At 39.4% G+C, this 18,656-nt stretch overlaps 1 protein-coding gene across 1 annotated transcript in view; it reads right to left on the bottom strand.

Annotated features, from left to right (window-relative positions):
• LOC147688961 (uncharacterized) overlaps positions 1–17,845 on the bottom strand; it is a 28,377-nt gene extending 10,532 nt beyond the window's left edge. The window contains exons 1-7 of the mRNA XM_086939987.1: positions 17,769–17,845; positions 14,542–14,630; positions 13,735–13,800; positions 10,594–10,653; positions 9,658–9,711; positions 6,952–7,017; positions 2,113–2,163 (exon numbers count right to left, since the gene is read on the bottom strand). Of these exons, the coding sequence (XP_086796113.1) occupies positions 2,113–2,163; positions 6,952–7,017; positions 9,658–9,711; positions 10,594–10,653; positions 13,735–13,800; positions 14,542–14,630; positions 17,769–17,817 (435 nt within the window). The 5' untranslated portion in view covers positions 17,818–17,845. The remainder of the gene's footprint in view (positions 1–2,112; positions 2,164–6,951; positions 7,018–9,657; positions 9,712–10,593; positions 10,654–13,734; positions 13,801–14,541; positions 14,631–17,768) is intronic.
• Between the last annotated feature and the right edge of the window lie 811 nt (positions 17,846–18,656).

Genomic DNA, 18,656 nt, shown 5'->3' with positions numbered 1-18,656 from the left:
GAGCCATCTAAGGAGCTTTGCGACAGTCTTGCTTCCTTTTTCTGCTCCAAGATATCTGATACATATGCCCGGTTGGAGATTTTAAATCGGAATCAGATATCTGATGCCCTGCCTGAAATCTTTCCCATGTATAGCTTCCTAGTCTATGTGCGTTTCCAAAGCTTACTCCCGAGGTAGTTGAGCACCTATTGGAAAGAGTTAAATCGGGATCGCCCATGGATCCTTGTCCTTTAAAGGTTCTCAAATTGGTGAAAGTGGCACTTATCCTGCATTTCACTACGGTCCTAAATTTAGCCATTGCATTGGGCCAGTGACCCTCTGACTTGGAAGGCAGCAGAGGTTAGGCTACTGTTAAAAAACCCTCTTTAGATCCATCAAATCTAAAAAAAATCTGTCCCATGCGTCCGATGCCGGTTCCAGCCAAGATCCTAGAATCCCATTTGAACTTTCAACTGAGTGCCTACCTGAGGGAGCATGTCATTCTGGATGGCTCACAACATGGATTCAGAAGGTCACATAGCACGGAGACTGCCCTCACTACGGTTCTTGATAATATACAAGTGCAGGCGGATGCAGGACATACCACTCTTTTGATTTTATTGGATCTTACCGCAGCATTCGATACCCTGTCTCCCTTGAGATTGGTGGAGCGTCTCAGGGAGATAGGTGTTGGGGGCTTCGCCTTGGACCTGCTTGCCTCCTTTTTATGGTGAATGGTCTCAAACAGTCAAACTGGGAAGTTTTTATTCGGATGCTGCCCTCCTTGTTTGTGGAGTGCCTCAGGGCTACTCCCTGAGCCCCACTTTGTTTCATATCTATGTGGCCCCACTTGCAACGGTGTTGAAATCATTTGCGTTGGAAGTGTTGTCCTATGCGTACAACACCCAAATAATGGTGTTGATCACGCAGAATGTCAATGACTCTGCACAGAATATTAAAACCTACATGCAAGCAGTCTCGTCATGGATGGGTCATAATATCTAGAATTGAATGGCGAGAAAAGGGAGGTCCATATTTTTGGAGACAGAACAGACATGTGGTCTAGGGAGTGGTGGCCTGACTCCTTGGGCACCTGTCCTACTCCTGTTTCCCATGGTAAAAACTTGGGAGTGGTGGTGGATGACTCCTTATCCTTGAACTTGCAGGTCTCTAGGACAGTGGCCACCTGCTTTGGGCTCATCCGGATTATAAGGAAAATCTCTCAGTTCTCCTTTAATTTGATGCCCTTAAAAGGGTGGTTGTTGCATTAATAATGTCCAGATTAGATTACTGCAATGCTCTTTATCTAGGTATCAGCAAAGGGCAGCTGCGTCGATTGCAGCTGGTGCAGAATGGCGCTGCAAGGCTAGTGATGGATCTACCCAAACATCACTCAGTTTCTTCCTCTCTTCTTTCACTGCATTGGCTCCCGGTGGATCTCAGAATTATGTTTAAGACCCTCTGCCTCACTCATAATGCCTACTGTGGCCTGGGCCCAATGGGCATCCGGACTTTATTCCAACATTATGTGCCCTCGAGGAACCTTAGGTCAGCAAAAAAGAATCTCCTCATGGTGCCTAGGTTCAAAAGGATGATCTTTCTCATTTACTGCTACCAACGTTTGGAACACTCTCCCGGTTGATCTTTTGGGGCAACAATCACACACAATTTTTCAAAAGATGCTCACTCAGACCCGCCTGTGAGGTGGGTCTGAGGGGGCATCTGCCTGCTGGTATTCTGGTCTGTATTCAGCGCCTTGATGCCCTTGGACTAAGTCTGTGCTTTAAAAATCTGCTGTTCATTCTGTCTTCTTCACTGTAGGTACAAAATAGGGCAAAGTCAAATCCATCAACCACTTGAAGTAAACAGCAAGAAAAACAAATAGGTGGATAGTTTATCTGTAATGCATTTTAAGGTGGCTTCCCAGCAGAGACACAAGGGCTGTAGCAGTGTGATCTCTAGAGTAGTAGGCTTTCAACCAGTCACACAACAATAAACAGACCGGAGGAGTACAGACTCCCCATCACAAATAAAATAAGTGATGCCCTAGGTGTGTTATTTGAGGCATGTGACAGGCCAAAGTTCTTTCCATTTAAGGGTAACCACAAGAAAAACTTAAGAAGGGCAACTTACCAGCAATTTACATATCAGATCAAACACAGGTTTCTCGACTTTAAGTTGGATCTAGAAAGTAGCAAAGGGGATCACTGAGATGTGTTTGACAGGATAGCACAATGCATTGCTTTCCAATTAGAAAAAGTAGTTACTTTTTATAATAAGGTAAATCAATGTGACATATTATTTCATTTTGGGTATGAGAAAAAAAATTGTAACAAAATATATATGGACAAAAATGATATATTTTCATTTTCAAGTAATCATTTTAAAAAGGTGCATTTGTGCAAAGCAGTTTAATGCTAAGTTTCCAGAATTATTTCCAAAACAAAAATGACAAGACCATCATGTATATTAAAACAATGTCAGCGTCCCATATCAGGCAGGGTAATGCATAAAGCAAAAGGAAAATGTAAGCTATAAAAACAGTGTGGTGTATCATTATGTGCCACTGTAAGCATAGCCACAATACCATTCTAAATGTCATCAGAGTGCTGCAGGTGGTGTTGGGAGGTGACAGATGGATGTGGGTAGATAATATGGTTCCTTACCATGCAATGAGCAGAATAGAATCAAAAGTTTCATCACAGTTGGGAATCGTTTTTCCAAGCGTGTGTGTATGATAGAAGTGTGTCTGCCTGACTTCCAACATTTGCGATGGTGACCAAACTAAAGCTCAAGCTGAAACACATGGATGATCCTACATGTAGTTAGATGCTGAATCAGAGTGGGGGAAGAGGTCGTAGAGCAAACTCAGAAGGACAGGGCGTAGACTTAGAATATCAATGTAGTTAGATGGAGGGAGGTGCTCAAAAACTGCACTTGCTTAAAGGAGTATCAACAACAAAGACAAATTAAATAATGTGAAAATTCTGTCAGTGGGGCCAGTTAAAAAATACTCAATAGTTGAACAACAGTCAAGAGAAATCGAATGATGCATTTCTTCACGGTCTGTTTCTTATAGTTCTGATCATGGTTGATTCCTATCGTTTGATAAGCCTGTGCAGCTGTCGCCTGACAGGTATATGAACATCACTAGAGAGGAACTTTGGCTTCACCCACATGTTGGGAGACAAGAGTACATGTTTAGATTGTGTAGAATATATGTGATTTCACAAAAAAAGTGCTTGTCCTCTACACAGCTGTGATCAGTTTAATTATTCAGCTGCTTGAGCTTGAACTTTCAGGATCACATGCATGACAATATAATGCTATTAAAGTATCTTAGATGACTACATAATTTATGTTGCTTTTCTCTGGCAGCAGCACAGTTGGGAGGAGGGCAGTCATCAACCTACAAGGATGTTTAGGTATTAATTGAAAGCTCACCTGACCTTTTAAACTACACAAATGTTACTTTACAGTTCTTTGCTTCAACAAAAATACATATCCATTTTATTGTATTGTAGTGCTTACCATCACTATACAATATTCCTTTAAAGCCAGACCTACCAGTATTTCCATTGTTTGTTTTTCTATTTTCCTTGGTTGACTTGGGTCCCTATAAAGCCTGAAACTGGTTTCATTGTTAACCTCCAGAAATTACAAAATGAACATGCATTGTAAAAGTAAATAGGTTTGGTGCTGGCTTTCAACCTTTGCTACTGTTTGTGAATAACATTTTTAATACTGTAAAACTTGAATGCATTTTTTGTATCCAATTTTCATGTTAGTGAACATTGTGCAAGATCAGAATGCCATCACTCACGGAGAGATAAGCCTATAGCATAAGTGAGCTGACTCTCTGCACTATGCTGTATGCTGTGCTGGGGAAACAAAAACGCGAATGACACACTGACTGACCAAAGGATGAAGATAGCAAGCTTAAACAGTCTGTGAGTAAGTATTACATATATGTAATTTTAATAAAATCAAAGGTATAGCCCTGATAAAAAAAATTATGAAGCACAGTATTGTCCATGCAACCATCTATGTTAGAGTCCCTTACAAGTATTGTTCCAGCAATTTTTTTCATGACATAGCAAATTGCCCGCTGCTGCTCGTACAATGAATGTATGGTGTATCACCCTCTGAGAATATACTGCTGCCTCAGTGGGACCTTTTATAAAGGGCAAAAAAACAGTAGACCATGACTCTGCCATAGTTATAATGTCTAAAAGCAAATGAATCCCACCCCTAGCATATCTGTTAGCATTGACTTTGCCTCTCTGTTCCTCCGCCTGTGGAATCAAAACTGTGCAGAAAAGCATCTGCAAACGTTGTGTACTAGGCTATGATTTAGAAGGATAAAACATGGTGAAGAGTGCTAATATGAGGAACCCCACTGTACCAAACGTTTGAGGCACATCTGTAATCTTCCAACAAATTGGAGGAGCATATGGTTCACATTAGGAACTCTGGGCCAACTAATGAGCCATTGCTAGTATTGATAAAATGTAGCAAGGTTAATGTAGTGGCTGCAGCCTCTTTGATCTTGGACCCTCTACCCCAAGGTCCAAGCGTAGCCACTGTGAGAAATCGCATTGTAGGTAGAGTGGGGTGTAAATCCTGCTCAAGGAACAGGCCCAAACCCTGTCAGGATGAACCACCAAAGTCTCTAAATTAATCTGTGCTTAACACTCTGGAAGCTTGGCCCAAAGCAGTCAGGGGAATTTTAGAGGCAATGTGTAATTATGTATTCAGCTCACAACCATTAATAAAGTGAAAGTACAACACAAGAAAAATTCCACATGAATTTAGATAAATAGAGTACATTTTAATAAACTATGTGTCACCAAAATCACCATAATCCAATCAGTAGTAGCAGAGATATGAATTTTTAAAGTTGTAGTGAAAACGAGTGCTTAACATATCAAAGCACCAACCGCAGACATCTAATTGTGCAAGGTCTGATCAAAGGGAGAGGATCTGGTCTGACGGCTGGAGCTGCAAACTTTGGAGCTCGGAAACCATGATTTGAGCTTCGGGGTCGCATCCACATCCTGTGGTTCTGAGCAAATCGCTTAATCTCCCCGTGCGTACCCAAAAAAAAAAATTGGAATGTGTCCTTGAGTAACGTAACCAGTACTCATGTAAAGCGCTTCAATACCTTCAGGTCGAGTTTGCTCTATATAAATCTGCAAAAAAGAGAAGTAAAAATATATTTGGTGACAGGAATGGGGCATGAGTTGGATCCAAATAGTGGATTGGGCCCGGTTACCATTGCATTTAGAAGACATTTCTGCAAAAAGTCTCTGAGATTGTAGCAGTTCAGATGGACCAGGCATGAGGCAGTGTCCAAGGAGAAGGCATTGTTTTTGAGAGCCAATGGATGAAGTCTCAGTTAAGATTGACATTTTCGGGCTTAGTCTCTTTTTGGAATTTGAAATTGTACAGCTGTTAAGGCTTTAAGATACAGCCAAGGACAGCTCCACCAGGCCGGGTACCCTCTCTGGTAAGGACAGCTGAACAAGATTTGCTGCTACATAGAATACCAGTTTCAAACAGAAAATGTGACCACTTTTTAGTTTAATTATGGTCTGAACCTTAAATGGGAGAAACAAAAATGTGAAGGGTGGAATGTTGAATTAACATCAACCACTGGTTATAATGCAGGGCCTCACTCAGTACAATATTTTTTAGCTCACTGTGACACTCTAGACATAAGGGACCCTTTGAAGATCAGAATTAGCCTGTTGCATGGTCCTTCATAGGGAGAACTTGTCAATAGATGCAGAATACCCTGCATAGTTAAACCTTGTTTGTTAAAGTAGAACAAAGTTGCAGCGATCAGCCCTTGCTGGGAAAATAGTGTAGGCTTACTGAAACCTCTGCAGCTGAGGATTTCTGGCTCATAAGAGTACTTTTTTCCCCAGATGTGTAACTCATTAAAAAACAATAATGTGATGTATTTATTTTTGGGGATTAGTGAAACACAACATATCACTGAATCCTCCAGACAAACTAATCATGCCCATATGTATCTGTGAGCGTGATGGAAAATGTTCTAGATGACTGTCCAAAGACAATATTCTGCAGAAAGCCTCCAAAATGAGAAAGCTTGAAAGAAGGAGTGTTGTTAAATAGTTTGATGGATGAGTGAAGGAGATTTGAGTTGGATTGAAGTTTCTGACAGTGAGAGGCAATTAGGAGCAATTTTGTGGAAATAGATCTGAACAAGGACATGGATCCTTAACAGGGAAGTAGCGATGGGAGTTGGGTATTGATCTCAGTCGTAACTGAGTGTAGAAAGTGCATTTGACAGCCAGCCTTTGGAGCACTTGTATTTCTTTTATCAAATGACCACTTGTATTTTCAAGAAATTTGCTAATGTCATGGATGAAGAAGTGCATAGTGCAGCTAACGTCAAAACAGTAAAGAGCTTCAGAAGATACAATAGTGAGGATTTCTGTGAGTACAGCATTAAAAGTCCGCATCTTGCTCTGGCTAGAATATCTAGTGGTGGTCAGTAAAGAGCGATGGTTGGAGACAGAGCCAAAATCTTCAAAATCCTTTTATGTTTCTTCTCTGGAGGATACTGTAGCAGTTTAAGGGCTGCCTTTCCTAGTGTACACACTTATAGTTTGAGCATGTTTCTTTGTAGCCAGTGAGGTTTAATGGAAACATTCTTTAATTTCCAAGTTTAATTGCAAAGTAGAAGCCTAAATGCCATAGGGGGCTCTGAATACAGCCATGCATTTTCATTTAAGAGGAAACTTGGGACAACATGTAAATATATTTATTTTAAGATTTCAGCCAGCAATTCCTGCATATACAGTGTGGGGTCAGGGAAGATTCATGCCTCCTCTCTTGTTTGCTTACATTGGTCCTTATATTTCAAAGCAACAGGAAATTATGTATTTAATTGCCAGTCAATAGCTAAATTGGGCAGCAATTCTAACACAAATAAGTTATTACCAGAAGATCTCTGACTGGGTCACGGAGTTTTTGCAGAGCCCTTCCAACTTCAGCCGCAATTGTCTCCTAGAAGACAACAGAGAAACTGTAAATGATGTGAGCTTAGATTGTCCTCCAATCCAAAAAATGTTAACTGCATGAATCTCATACATGAAATAAATTGAGCTGAACCACAAAACATTTTTGCCCTTTGCTATTATATGTCCTTCGTGATAAGTGAGGAAGTGCTTGGCGCAAACACTTTTACCCCTATATTATAAAAACAGATTTTGGGGTTGGCAATATGTGTAAATAAATGCTTATATATAAGTGTTGTGTTGACAGTTTTAATCTGGTGATATTCTATTTGTATTTTGGGCTGTTGTGTTTTGCTATAATTACACTGTGCTGTTGATTTTCCTTACTCCAGAAGTTGTGTTGTATTCTCTTTTGACTGTTGTGTTCTCTTTATGTGTCAGTTGTGTTGTTCTATGCTGTTGTATATTTTAAATACATCAACACCGTCATCCCCATTCCCAGTCATTTGGAGAGCTTTGTTTTACATTTACAGTGACAAACAGCTATTATCCTTTATCCAAAGTGGTAAAAAACTGCTGTATTTTAACTTTTTAAGAACTCAGTCAGCTCAAAACTGTGACACAGACCTTTCTTAAGTTAGCACTGTTTGTGCTCACTTTATGTGAGATGGAGCTCTTAAACCTACATAAACAAATGCTTTTAATTCTGTTTCTGTTTAGTACTGAGTTACTGCTTCGGACCCCATGAAAATCCTAATTTGATAACCATCCCACCATGTTGCTACAGACATTTTTAATTTTCCCACATCCAAATTTAATTTGGACTAGAAAAGTTATTTCAAGATTAATGATTTCTGAAAATAAAGATTCCTCCATTAACAAATACCATTTCCAAGTTTTATTTAGACTTTTGCCATGTATCAAATGGAGCCTGCTGCCCACGTCTGCTCACAGTTTAACAACTCTAATCAACCCTGTGCTGCTTGCACATTCACCACAGTGTCAGCAGCAGAGACTTATATTGTGTGAGGAGAATGGATTTCCAGTCTTCTTAAAGCACTCTGAATGGCATTGCTATGGGCATGGTATTCATCTACAAGAAATCCTTTTGAAATTTCACCAAAGGGATTATTTAGTACATGTTCATAGCAATCAATACATGCCAAGGCATGAAACATCTCAGAAGTCTACACAACACAGCTTCTTAAAGTTAGTCATGGGTGCTATGGTGCAGAGTGGTAACAGGAAGACACACATGAGGATACTACAGAAGCCTGGAAAAACATAACTGACAAAATGTGAGATTTTAGTAATGCACATGATAGGGAAAACGTACCAACCTGGCTTCACTCATTGGGAGCTTCCACCCAAAAAATGAAATTGTTCCTAAGCACTGACACCAACACCAGACCTACTGATTCTTCCAATCTATGTTGAAGAATCAAAAAGATTCAATAAAGTATAATGGCGTGTATTAGCGAACCAGTATGAATATTTTCGCTGCAAACAATCATTGAAGTGGGCCTAAAACTTCCAGGAACTCCAAACACTTTATCAAGTTCTTGGGTCAAAAGACCATGGAGGTCATTACGATGATGGTGAGCCCGCCATCGTGAGGCCATTTTCGCACGCAATATTAGGATGGGGGCAGCACCGTGGTGGTCCGAAACACCGACTGCCACGTATTCGACTGGCTCCAAGAGCCCGCCGGTTCTGTGTAGTGTCTCAACTTGTAATATATGACATGGTGCCACACCGCTGGTGAGATTATAATGCTTGCTCCCCACCAGCTTTTCAATGGCGGTTCACCCGCCAGGGAAAGGCTAGTGGAATTGCCTTTGGGGGCCCGTTGTGGGCAAACCTTGTGCAGGGGCAGTTTGCACTTGGGCGGCAATTGGTTCCCCCCTGCAGTTTTCCTGCACCATGTGGCAGACACCACGTGGTGCCTGCCGCATAGTGCAGGGAAAACCAAAACCTGCCTTTTTTCCATTGCAGCAGGTGCTGCAGCCAGCAGCAGCCACTGCAATGGAAAAAATGCCTTTTGCGTCTGCCGTGGTGGTGGCCACATTGTAATTGCAAATGTGGGACCACCACCATATAGCTGGGCAGTCCTCATCCACGGGAAGATGGCAGATGGACAGAAGTCTGTCAGCCATCGTAATTAGGCCCTGTATGGGTTATTAAAATAAGGGTGAGAGCAATCATTATAGAAGTACATACCATCTACACCAAAGTGAAGTGACTTTACATCTGGGCTAGTCGCAGGAGTAAGACTGAAGCACCCTCCTAGGTGAGCCATATTGGGTTTAGACCTCTTGGGGTGGAGGGCTATATATCGTCACCTGAGAGTTGAGCTATCATGTACATTGAGCTGGTGTAGCCTTATCAGAACTATCAAAGTGCTGCAATGGAGGGTTTATAAAACCCTTTAAAAGAGCTATCCTCACCTTGAAGATACCCAACAAGTACTGTACTGCGATACTTGTGGGGGACATCACCAGAAAGAGACATCAAATTCTGAACTGAGATTCTCAATGGAGACATCACCAGAGACAATTAATATAGAACTCCACTGAGGTACCGAGGTGAGACATCTCCAAAGACTGAAAATGTGAGTCAAGGATAGAATAGGAGATAAGATATAATTCTGGAATGGGAGAACAAAACAAGCCAGCAATTAGGAACTTACCAATGTTGGATTTCCACCTAACAGAAGATGATCCACAGCACATCCAGTGTGTTCCTGAAAATAATAAAATAATACAACAAATGTTTTCACAACTATAAGCTTCCTAAATGACACAGCAAAAGAAAATTGTATATGTTATAGGTTGTGAACAAAATAATTAGACTAAAACAATACAAAGGTATGATTGCACACTAGTCTTTAAAATATCATAGATTGCAATAGTTTCTTTTTTTTTTTTTTATTGACAAATTCATAGTTAATACATAAGATTCAAAAAGAAACAGAAGTTGGTACAGCAGATGATCAAATAGCTTAATTAACAAAACAATTTATAAAATATCAAGTGGGATAATAACACCAGAGAGGAAAGAGAAAAAGAATGAAAAATAAAAATAAAAAATGACAACAGAAAAATATAAGCAGATTAAACGATCAGGAATCTGAGAAACAAAAGAGATGTCCATTAATCATCGGCAGAACCTAATTGGAGAACCTCATTTGTGTACCATCTTGTAATCGGGTCCCAAATCTGTGCTCCTATTGCTTTCATTTTTCTCCCCCTAGTAGCATATATTGCGGTTTCTTGTTTATAGATTGCAAGAAAGCGACTAAGCCACATATGAAAAGTAGGGGGGTCTACGTCTTTCCAGCGAGCTGCCAAAATGATACGAAGTACAGCATACCCCAGAAAAACTACCGCTTGCTCCTCTTTGTTATGACCCAGTGAGTCATCGTGGCCTAGTATACAGAGAGTTAGTGAGTCCCTTATCTGACGTCCAAAGACCTGATCATAGATTGCAATAGTTTCACTGACATAGGATTATAAAATGAAAAAATACTGCAATGATGGATCTTATTTTTGCCACTGAAAAATCATTCTGAAACACCTCTTAAAATAAAGAGAATTAATATGAAAATATTTTAGCAATACTCTACCAGTGTGTATTTGACTTCAGCTAACAGGTTGGTCCATTCTTCCAGGCTGCAATCATGGTCCTGGAGAAAAAGATCAGCAATTAATCACAAATGACATACAGAGTTCATATCTGCAAGAGAAGGGAAGGATGCATGATTTCAGCAGGAAGGATATTCTATTAATTGAGTTTCATAGTACTGACTGCCTGTGTGGATCTCAATAGATAAAGTAAAAGCATTCCAATAGTTCCAAGAGGAGCAGCTCTCCCTTCCTCCAGCAGTGCCACAGACATTGGTTACTATTATTTCTATATAACAGATACGTTGCCTTCAAGACAACTTGATAGAATGATTATGTCTTCTTTGCTGCATTTAATTACTCATCTGAAGTTCTGTACTTACTTTGAGACTTTTGACAATAATGTATGTGCAATAACTATTTAAAAATATCACAATTGTGAATATTATTGCAATATTTCATTGCATGTGAGAGTATCAACAAATCTTATTGTTATGAATTAAAATGAAAAATTTGCTAACAACCCTGTACATGTATTGTAAAGTTAGTTCAACAATTCATCAGAAATGTTGGCACCCATTAGAAGGCTAGGATGTGTACAGCACTCTACGCAGCATCAGGCATGGTTTTCACTCCTAGCCTCTTAAATTACCCTGTGTGCAATACAGTCTTCCTGTGGTTTTTACTGAGATGAGGGTTTACATATCTTGATGTGTTCAAAAAGCTATCGGAGATGATGCCCTGTGCGAAATTACTTCCTTGGGAGCTCTGCCTCAACACGCCCACTGGATGATGGCTCTTGAGAGCATGTGTGAGCAAGAGAAACTCCTGTCAATTAAGCAGAATGCGAGGGGACTTATACACTATGAAGAATGTTTTGCCACTCCAATGCCTCTTAGTTGCTACAATTGGATCCCTGGGTTCTGACTGCTCCGTGTGTTAATTGGGTCACATTATTTCTGTTCTTCCTTGGGAATGAAAAGACAGATTTAAAAAGTTGTACGGCCAGAAAAAGCATATCAGTATATCTCAAATATGGTTACCCTTATATATGTCTTGAGCCCAGAATAAGCTGAAAACACAGAGGACAAAACAAAGGCATCTTTGGCACATTTACAGCTCTGTAGAGGTTGGAATGCATACTGCAGCTAGTATATAGCGCAGGGACAGATAGAATCATGAGAAACTAGAGTATGCATAATATGAATTCAGAAAACAGCTACCCATCAGGGCCTACAAGTACACACCCTGGGCTGGAGAAGACACAGAACAAATCTGCCCTCTTCAAACTTGTGCGAGGAAATGAATCACTTGACTCTGCTAGTAACAAAAACATGACCAATCCCTGTAATGCTTAAGAATATAGCCATACAGCGATGTGCCATGTTCTGTAGTAATCTCTAGTGCTGTAATGCCCCCTTGGAGTTTATCTGTGCACTTCAAAAATGGGATTGTATTGTATTGTATTGTATTGTTAATGGTATTGAACCCTCCACTGCCTTCAAAGCACTCGTCAGTGCAGATAGGTCAGCTTTAAAAACAACAAATACATGCATTGCTTTCATGTGGATTTTATTAAGAATGAGAGCAAAGCAAATAATTAGTGTGACCAGATGAACCCAGTGCTTCAAATGAAACTGTGCCAGCTGTGCTGCGTTTCCCTCTGGCTCCTTAGCAGCGCAGGTTCAAGAAGCTAAAAGTAACCATGTTTGGTTGACCACAGTAACAGACCTGTCAAACCTGATCTGCGCATCAAGCTGTAGTTGCTGACTACCTATCAGCAGGATTAGTCATGCCATATCCCACCCAGATACATTAACAACACAATGCTGGAGTAAATCTAATACTTTTGGGTAATGGCAATGCGTGAGGGGGCTTGCAACTGAGGTGGGAGGTAAACACCATAAAATCTAATGAAGGACCGCCCCTGATATATAGTGGGAGTCATACTGCTGTAGAGTATAAATGGGGTGTAGAGCACATAGAATGGTCAGCAACCAGGTGCAGAACATAAAATGCTATCAGAAATAAGTATGGGGAACACAGTGCTAAGTAGTGAGGTGCCGGGCACACAAAAACACAGTGGTAGAAGGTAGGTGAAATGCACTAACCATGGTAAACAGGGAGTTGTAGGTGATACAGCCTTGTAAATATAGTTTATAAGAGGTCACACCAAGTGACAAACATTACTGTGTGGGTCAGTGTACTGGGCTACCAGCACTAAAAACAAAAATCATGATTCGGGTACATTTGTAGCTTTAAACGATGACTTCACAGGAGAGATTTATATGAGGACCGAGACACACCATTCAGTGTAATTTAAGAGAGATTTGTGTGAATTCTAGATGAAATGTTGGTTATGTGGAAAGTGATAAGGCATACATACCACCCTAATTCTTCTGGAAGCAGTGATGTGATTTTTAGATTCTGGCTACAGAAATGCATGAGAATAATACTAATCAGTGTTCTTCCACAGTGCTTGGACAAACAATTTAACATTTCATAGTTCTGGAAATAGCAAATATTACTAGAACCTGGTGTAAGGGTACTCCATTTCACCATCTTGGAGATATGAACATTTGAATCGAATTGATGTATTTAAAGCCTTTGATCTAAAATGTACACACAGATTTTGTGAAAAGGCAACTAACCCAGTGAGCTAGGTTAAGAGATTAATTAATTAATTAATTGTGGGTTTGTAATGCGCTAGAATCGACTCCCGAAGGAGTATCTCTGCGCAGTAGACCGCTGGGGAACCCGTCCCGGCTTTCCCTGTGAGATGGTCCCTACTGGGTATCTCCAAGGCATCCTCGGCGTATGTGGGGGGCCGTTGTGGAGATGAGGCAAGCTAATGCCCAGAGTTGCCAAGTGTGATTCCTGGTTAGAGTAGGCACCGAGATGAGAATTATCGAGTCCGCTGACCCTGGTCCAGGACCCTGCCGCATCGGGAATTGAACCCTGGTCCCGGGCCGACCTCTGCTCTCGGGTCTGCTGCCTCTAACCAGTGAGCCACACCACTCCACTCAATCCTGTTCCCTCTGTGAGAGACACATAAACCTCAGATGCAGACTGCACAGTCCCAGAGGGGTCGTTGATGTCAACATGAACTGTAAATCTATATATTGAGAAGAGAATATTTTTACCTTGCAGTTTTCGTAGGAGCAGAATAGTTTTTGTAAGGCAGTCAGAAGATTTTTCACATCTTTTTTCTAAAAGAAATTTAAAGTACATTTATTAGAAATAATTCATTAACCATGCATTAGTTACCTGGTCCTAGCTGGATTTCTCTACTGGGACTCAAATAGGTCTGCATTGTGTCACACTAAATACTCCAGTGTTTGATGTTGAATCCAGAGATCATCACTAATGCATAATTCTCATGCCCAAATGATGCTTGACTCAATTACATTTCAGAGGGTGGAGTTAATGCGCCCATGTATGTTAATACTGTGACTGTCCTCCGTAATGCCCTGTCTACATTGTTTAAATAAAAACTATTTATTGTCATTTTAATATACGATTAACGCAATGGAGAATCAAATTGTGACATTTCCAATACCTAGCCAGCACGTCTGACACAATATTAGTTCAAGAACACCCTTCCTACAGCTTTAAATAGGTTCTTGCTTCATACCACTATGCACAGTAAAACCTCACTCTTGAAGGGATACAGCAGGACATATGTCATCTCAGTTTCAGTGAAGGTTATTTTTTGGGATTACTGTTAGAGCAAGTGAAATAGCCCTTTGCAGGCATCATTGAACACTCTCCTCTTTGCATGGAGGTACTTATACACTGAGGCATCATAAGGGGCAGGTCAGACTTTAAATGCTCACAACAATGGATCCTAATAGAAGCTACATATTAGTTAACACACTGTAGGCTAATATACTGTGTACTATTCTCTCATGTAATGTTGTAAGCAAAGGCAATTTATGTGTTGAACTTACCAGAACTATTTCAAGACAGTTTGTTTCGGGGACCTTTACGCCACTGGGTGGGCGACCATATTCGCCACCTTCATGTTGGTGCACAATACCTGTAATAATAATGACAGTTAAATTTGCTGTATGCACTTTATATATTTTCGTTTCACCACACGCTTTCTCTTACTCCATATATACATTTATATATATATATATATGTGTGTGTGTGTGTGTGTGTGTGTGTATATATATATATAGATAAATAGATAGTTATAGATATATACACACACACACACAAATAATTGGGCCAATAACTTATTCAATCCCAGGATTTGACTGAAATCCTTAAATCTTCAAAGTCTCACATCTCTAATAGCTTGTTACAGCTAATTACCATACATCGTTTAGCAGGCAAAGGGCCTGACTTTGAATCGGTTGGTATTTTCCGAGCCGTGTGTAAAGTCCTGTTTGTGTATTGGTGGGAATTTTGAATTGGGAGGTATGTATCATATCCGTTAAACATACATTAGATTAAATATCTCAACTTTCCTTAAATTTTGACAGGGAAAACCTGCCTAAATTTAATAGGGAAATGTGTACAGTATTCACCATACCATGTCCAGAGAACATAAAAATCCACATGTTATTTTACAAAACTCTTAATTGGCGATATTTAACAAAACCCAATAACTAACGTACATTAGAGTATCGTTATGTATGAGGTATGATAAATAGCACCTTGTTTAACACCTTGTGCTACATAGATATAGAAGGAACCCAGATTATTCAATAGAGCATCTCAGTTGGTAGGCTATAAAAGTCTGTAACCTTTCTTGTACTCCATTTAAAAAAAAAAGTGCTTCTGACACTACTCAGAAATCTCTCCATTTCTAAACTTTATAAAAACAGTACACATATATTTGACTGTGTCCAGATTAAAACTGGATCATGTTCATAAAATCATGAAATGTCCAGATTTAGGGCCAGTTGCTGGGATTAAGAATTAATTCACAACAGATGTACTATTTTTAAGTCTTCACATTATACTAAATGCACAGAGAGCATGCATGATTAGATCACTAAGGTTTTTCTGTAGTGCCCAAAGTGACAAATGTAACTGTAAGAGATTATTATAGTGATTAGCCTTTTATGTTAAATACATGTATTTATTTGGAGGAACCTTGCAATAAACAATCGTTACAAGACAATTTGTACTATAGAACGTACCCTCCCTGGTTAATTGAACATAATCATCACCACCATGTGAGTGAACAAAACCTAGAACTAAAATACATGACAGTCTGCAATATGCTTTTTAAGATTTCGTACAAACATCTGAAGTTAAATAGGAGTGTGGAATGAACTGTATATGAGTTTTAATTCACTCAAAAACCTAGTCAATCATTTACTCTCTCATTAACCCACTCACAAACACACTCGGTTTTAGACTTGGTGCATCAATTCCTACATAAACTACAGGATCTAAAACATAAAGGACATACTCCATGAAATGCTAAGATATAATATCAGTTGGAAGAATCATGATTCATTTTAAAACACAAGTATCTAGTAGTAAAATGTTATTCTTAATGTAAAAAACATGTATGATTGCATAGCAGTGACATTGTTGTTTTACCTGTAGTGATAACATCGCATTTAAGAGATCATTTGATGGATTTGCTCCTGAATTACAACTCCCATATTTATTTAGAGGAATCTCACAGCTAAGCTTTATTGCCAGACCGATTTTGTTAGAATATCCTTAATATTTCACTTAAACGTATTAAAAAAGATCAAGGGTGTCAGTTTTTAAATAATGATTCAAAACCCTAAAATATGAATTTACCATATCACTGAAAAAATGCTTCAATAGCATGTCTATTATCCAACAGTACTCAAGTTAGAAAATAGGTGGCTAGCCTATGTTTTGGAAACAGTTTGCTGTAAGAATGGAAAAATATGTTTTCTTAAATATTTTGAGATGGACCTTTTGTAACAATTTGCAATGAAATATGTTGTAAGGTACTAGGTTTTGTCATTTAGGAAGGCCAGCAGCGTAGTTTTGCTAGATACCAGTGAACACTAATATCCCTAAAGGAAAAGATGGAATTTGGTCTGGATCATCCTCACTGTTTTGTGGATTTGGACCATAGCCAGGAGAAGATGGAAAAGTAGTATAGATGTGTGCTCCAGACGTGTTAATTTTGATTATTGGCGAGTTACACAATAATTTCTGATCTGCTGTTCAGTTACACAACAGCAGAGCAGGGGGACCTCTCACAGGTCGAAATGTAATTGAAAAGAGAGTGTCATTGCACCACTTTTGTTAAATATACATTTGTGAATTTGACCATGACCAGAGCCAAGTCAGCTTGCATATTGTTTATTGCCTATACCATATTATTGATGTATTGTTAACAGGAACCTCAGTTGGAAGACCCACCTTCAGCTAAATCCCTGTAAAACAAGCCACAATTATTGGTGCACTAGCAGGGGTTAATGACATGTTTGAGTAGCATAAATTAAACACAACACTAAAAGGAGGGCTCCATGGATATAGTACCCATTATCATTTATGGAGTCGCCAAGCATGTGGATCCTATATCATGCCATACCAGTCAAGGTTATTTGCTCAGAATTCGGTATGTGTGCCATGCTGGACCTTAAGGTTATTGAGGTCAATACAAGTTAAATATGCTTCATTTATGCTTCTACCATTAGTCTTTTCAATGCCACACACCAGTGCTATATAATCCCTTCATTTCCATGTGCAACTCTTTCACTGATATTGATTCAACAAAATATCAGCAGTTAAGGAAGTGAAGACATATTCCTTTTGACACCTGACATCACAGTTTTGACCCCCACCCTACCTTTTAAACTTTAATAGTCTCCTTGTTGCTGCTGATGGAGTAATAGCAAGACGAGAGGCTTAAAATCTCTATACAGGTTAGATATTTACATTTACGTATGACTGCCTTCCTCTGCCAGTCTTCACTATAAAATATGAGTTGAATTTCAAGGCTATGGGTAATGGGAATCTTGCAAGCATCTTAGCATATTGGGCATGGAATTCCCTTAATTCAATTTTCATTATTCAACTGCCTTGAATTTCTAATTAATCAACTTTAAAAGTAGTTGTGTGAGTCAGAAGTGAATGAAGGTGTTAGTTGACAAATGGACAGACAATAAAACAACGATCTTCCTTAGAATAGCAGTACATACAACTCTGTAAAATAAAAGTTTGTTACCATAGCAAGTGCTAACGCCCACCAGCAGGAACACCACAGCGATCTTCATGTCTGAGAGATGAGACTGTAGTGAGTATTTGACTTCAATACTATGTTCAAGATCTTGGTGAATTTATCAATGCAGGACACCTACATTTATACTGGAAGCATTGCCTCGATCTCCTCCCAGAGATTCACACCACAGATCAAATGACCACTTTATCAGATTGAATCTTGCCAATTCTCTCAAGCGAGGATAATTTAAATGGTGCCTGTTTCACACACTTGCTATTCTTTTCCGGTTAGTAAACATTGAGGTGTAACTGTCATGTTTCTGTTTGTTGTTCCCTGTTGAAAGAGCACTTAGGCATAAGGAAGAACAGGTTATTTGTCAAAGGGTGCCTTTGATCTAGAAACGCACTGCTATAGCTTTATATTTCTTATCTTTATCATTCAATTTCCTCTGATGTAATACATTTTGATAGCAGCTAAAAGGGTATTGAGTGTGTATTTCCACTTCCAAGGTTTGTTATTTGTTAGGGATTAAGTATACATTTTCTGCAGTAAGAACTTTGCAAAGGGTTTCATTACTGGCACAAACCTACTACAATTAACCATATCTACCTTGTGGCCAAGTGCTAATAAACTCATGGGACATGCACAACGTGACAACTCCAAAGAGGATGTTTCAAACTTAATGCCCCCAAACATAAAAACAATGTAAAGCCCTATGCATGAATCACTGTACCATGACATAACAGAGCTAGCATGTGCCTGAAATATGTTCAAAAATCTAAACATATAATATTGTGTCGAACACTTCTCATAAACCGTGGCCAACAAAAATGTCATGTTACTGTTTTGAAAACAAAATGGCACTGTCAAAATCTACATCTACGGACTTTGCAA

The sequence above is a fragment of the Lissotriton vulgaris genome, chromosome 10 (genome assembly GCF_964263255.1).
Source record: "Lissotriton vulgaris chromosome 10, aLisVul1.2, whole genome shotgun sequence".
In the NCBI taxonomy this organism is placed as follows: domain Eukaryota; kingdom Metazoa; phylum Chordata; class Amphibia; order Caudata; family Salamandridae; genus Lissotriton; species Lissotriton vulgaris.
The sequence above is the reverse complement of the archived record's forward strand: the minus strand, read 5'-3'. Positions and strand labels throughout refer to the sequence as shown.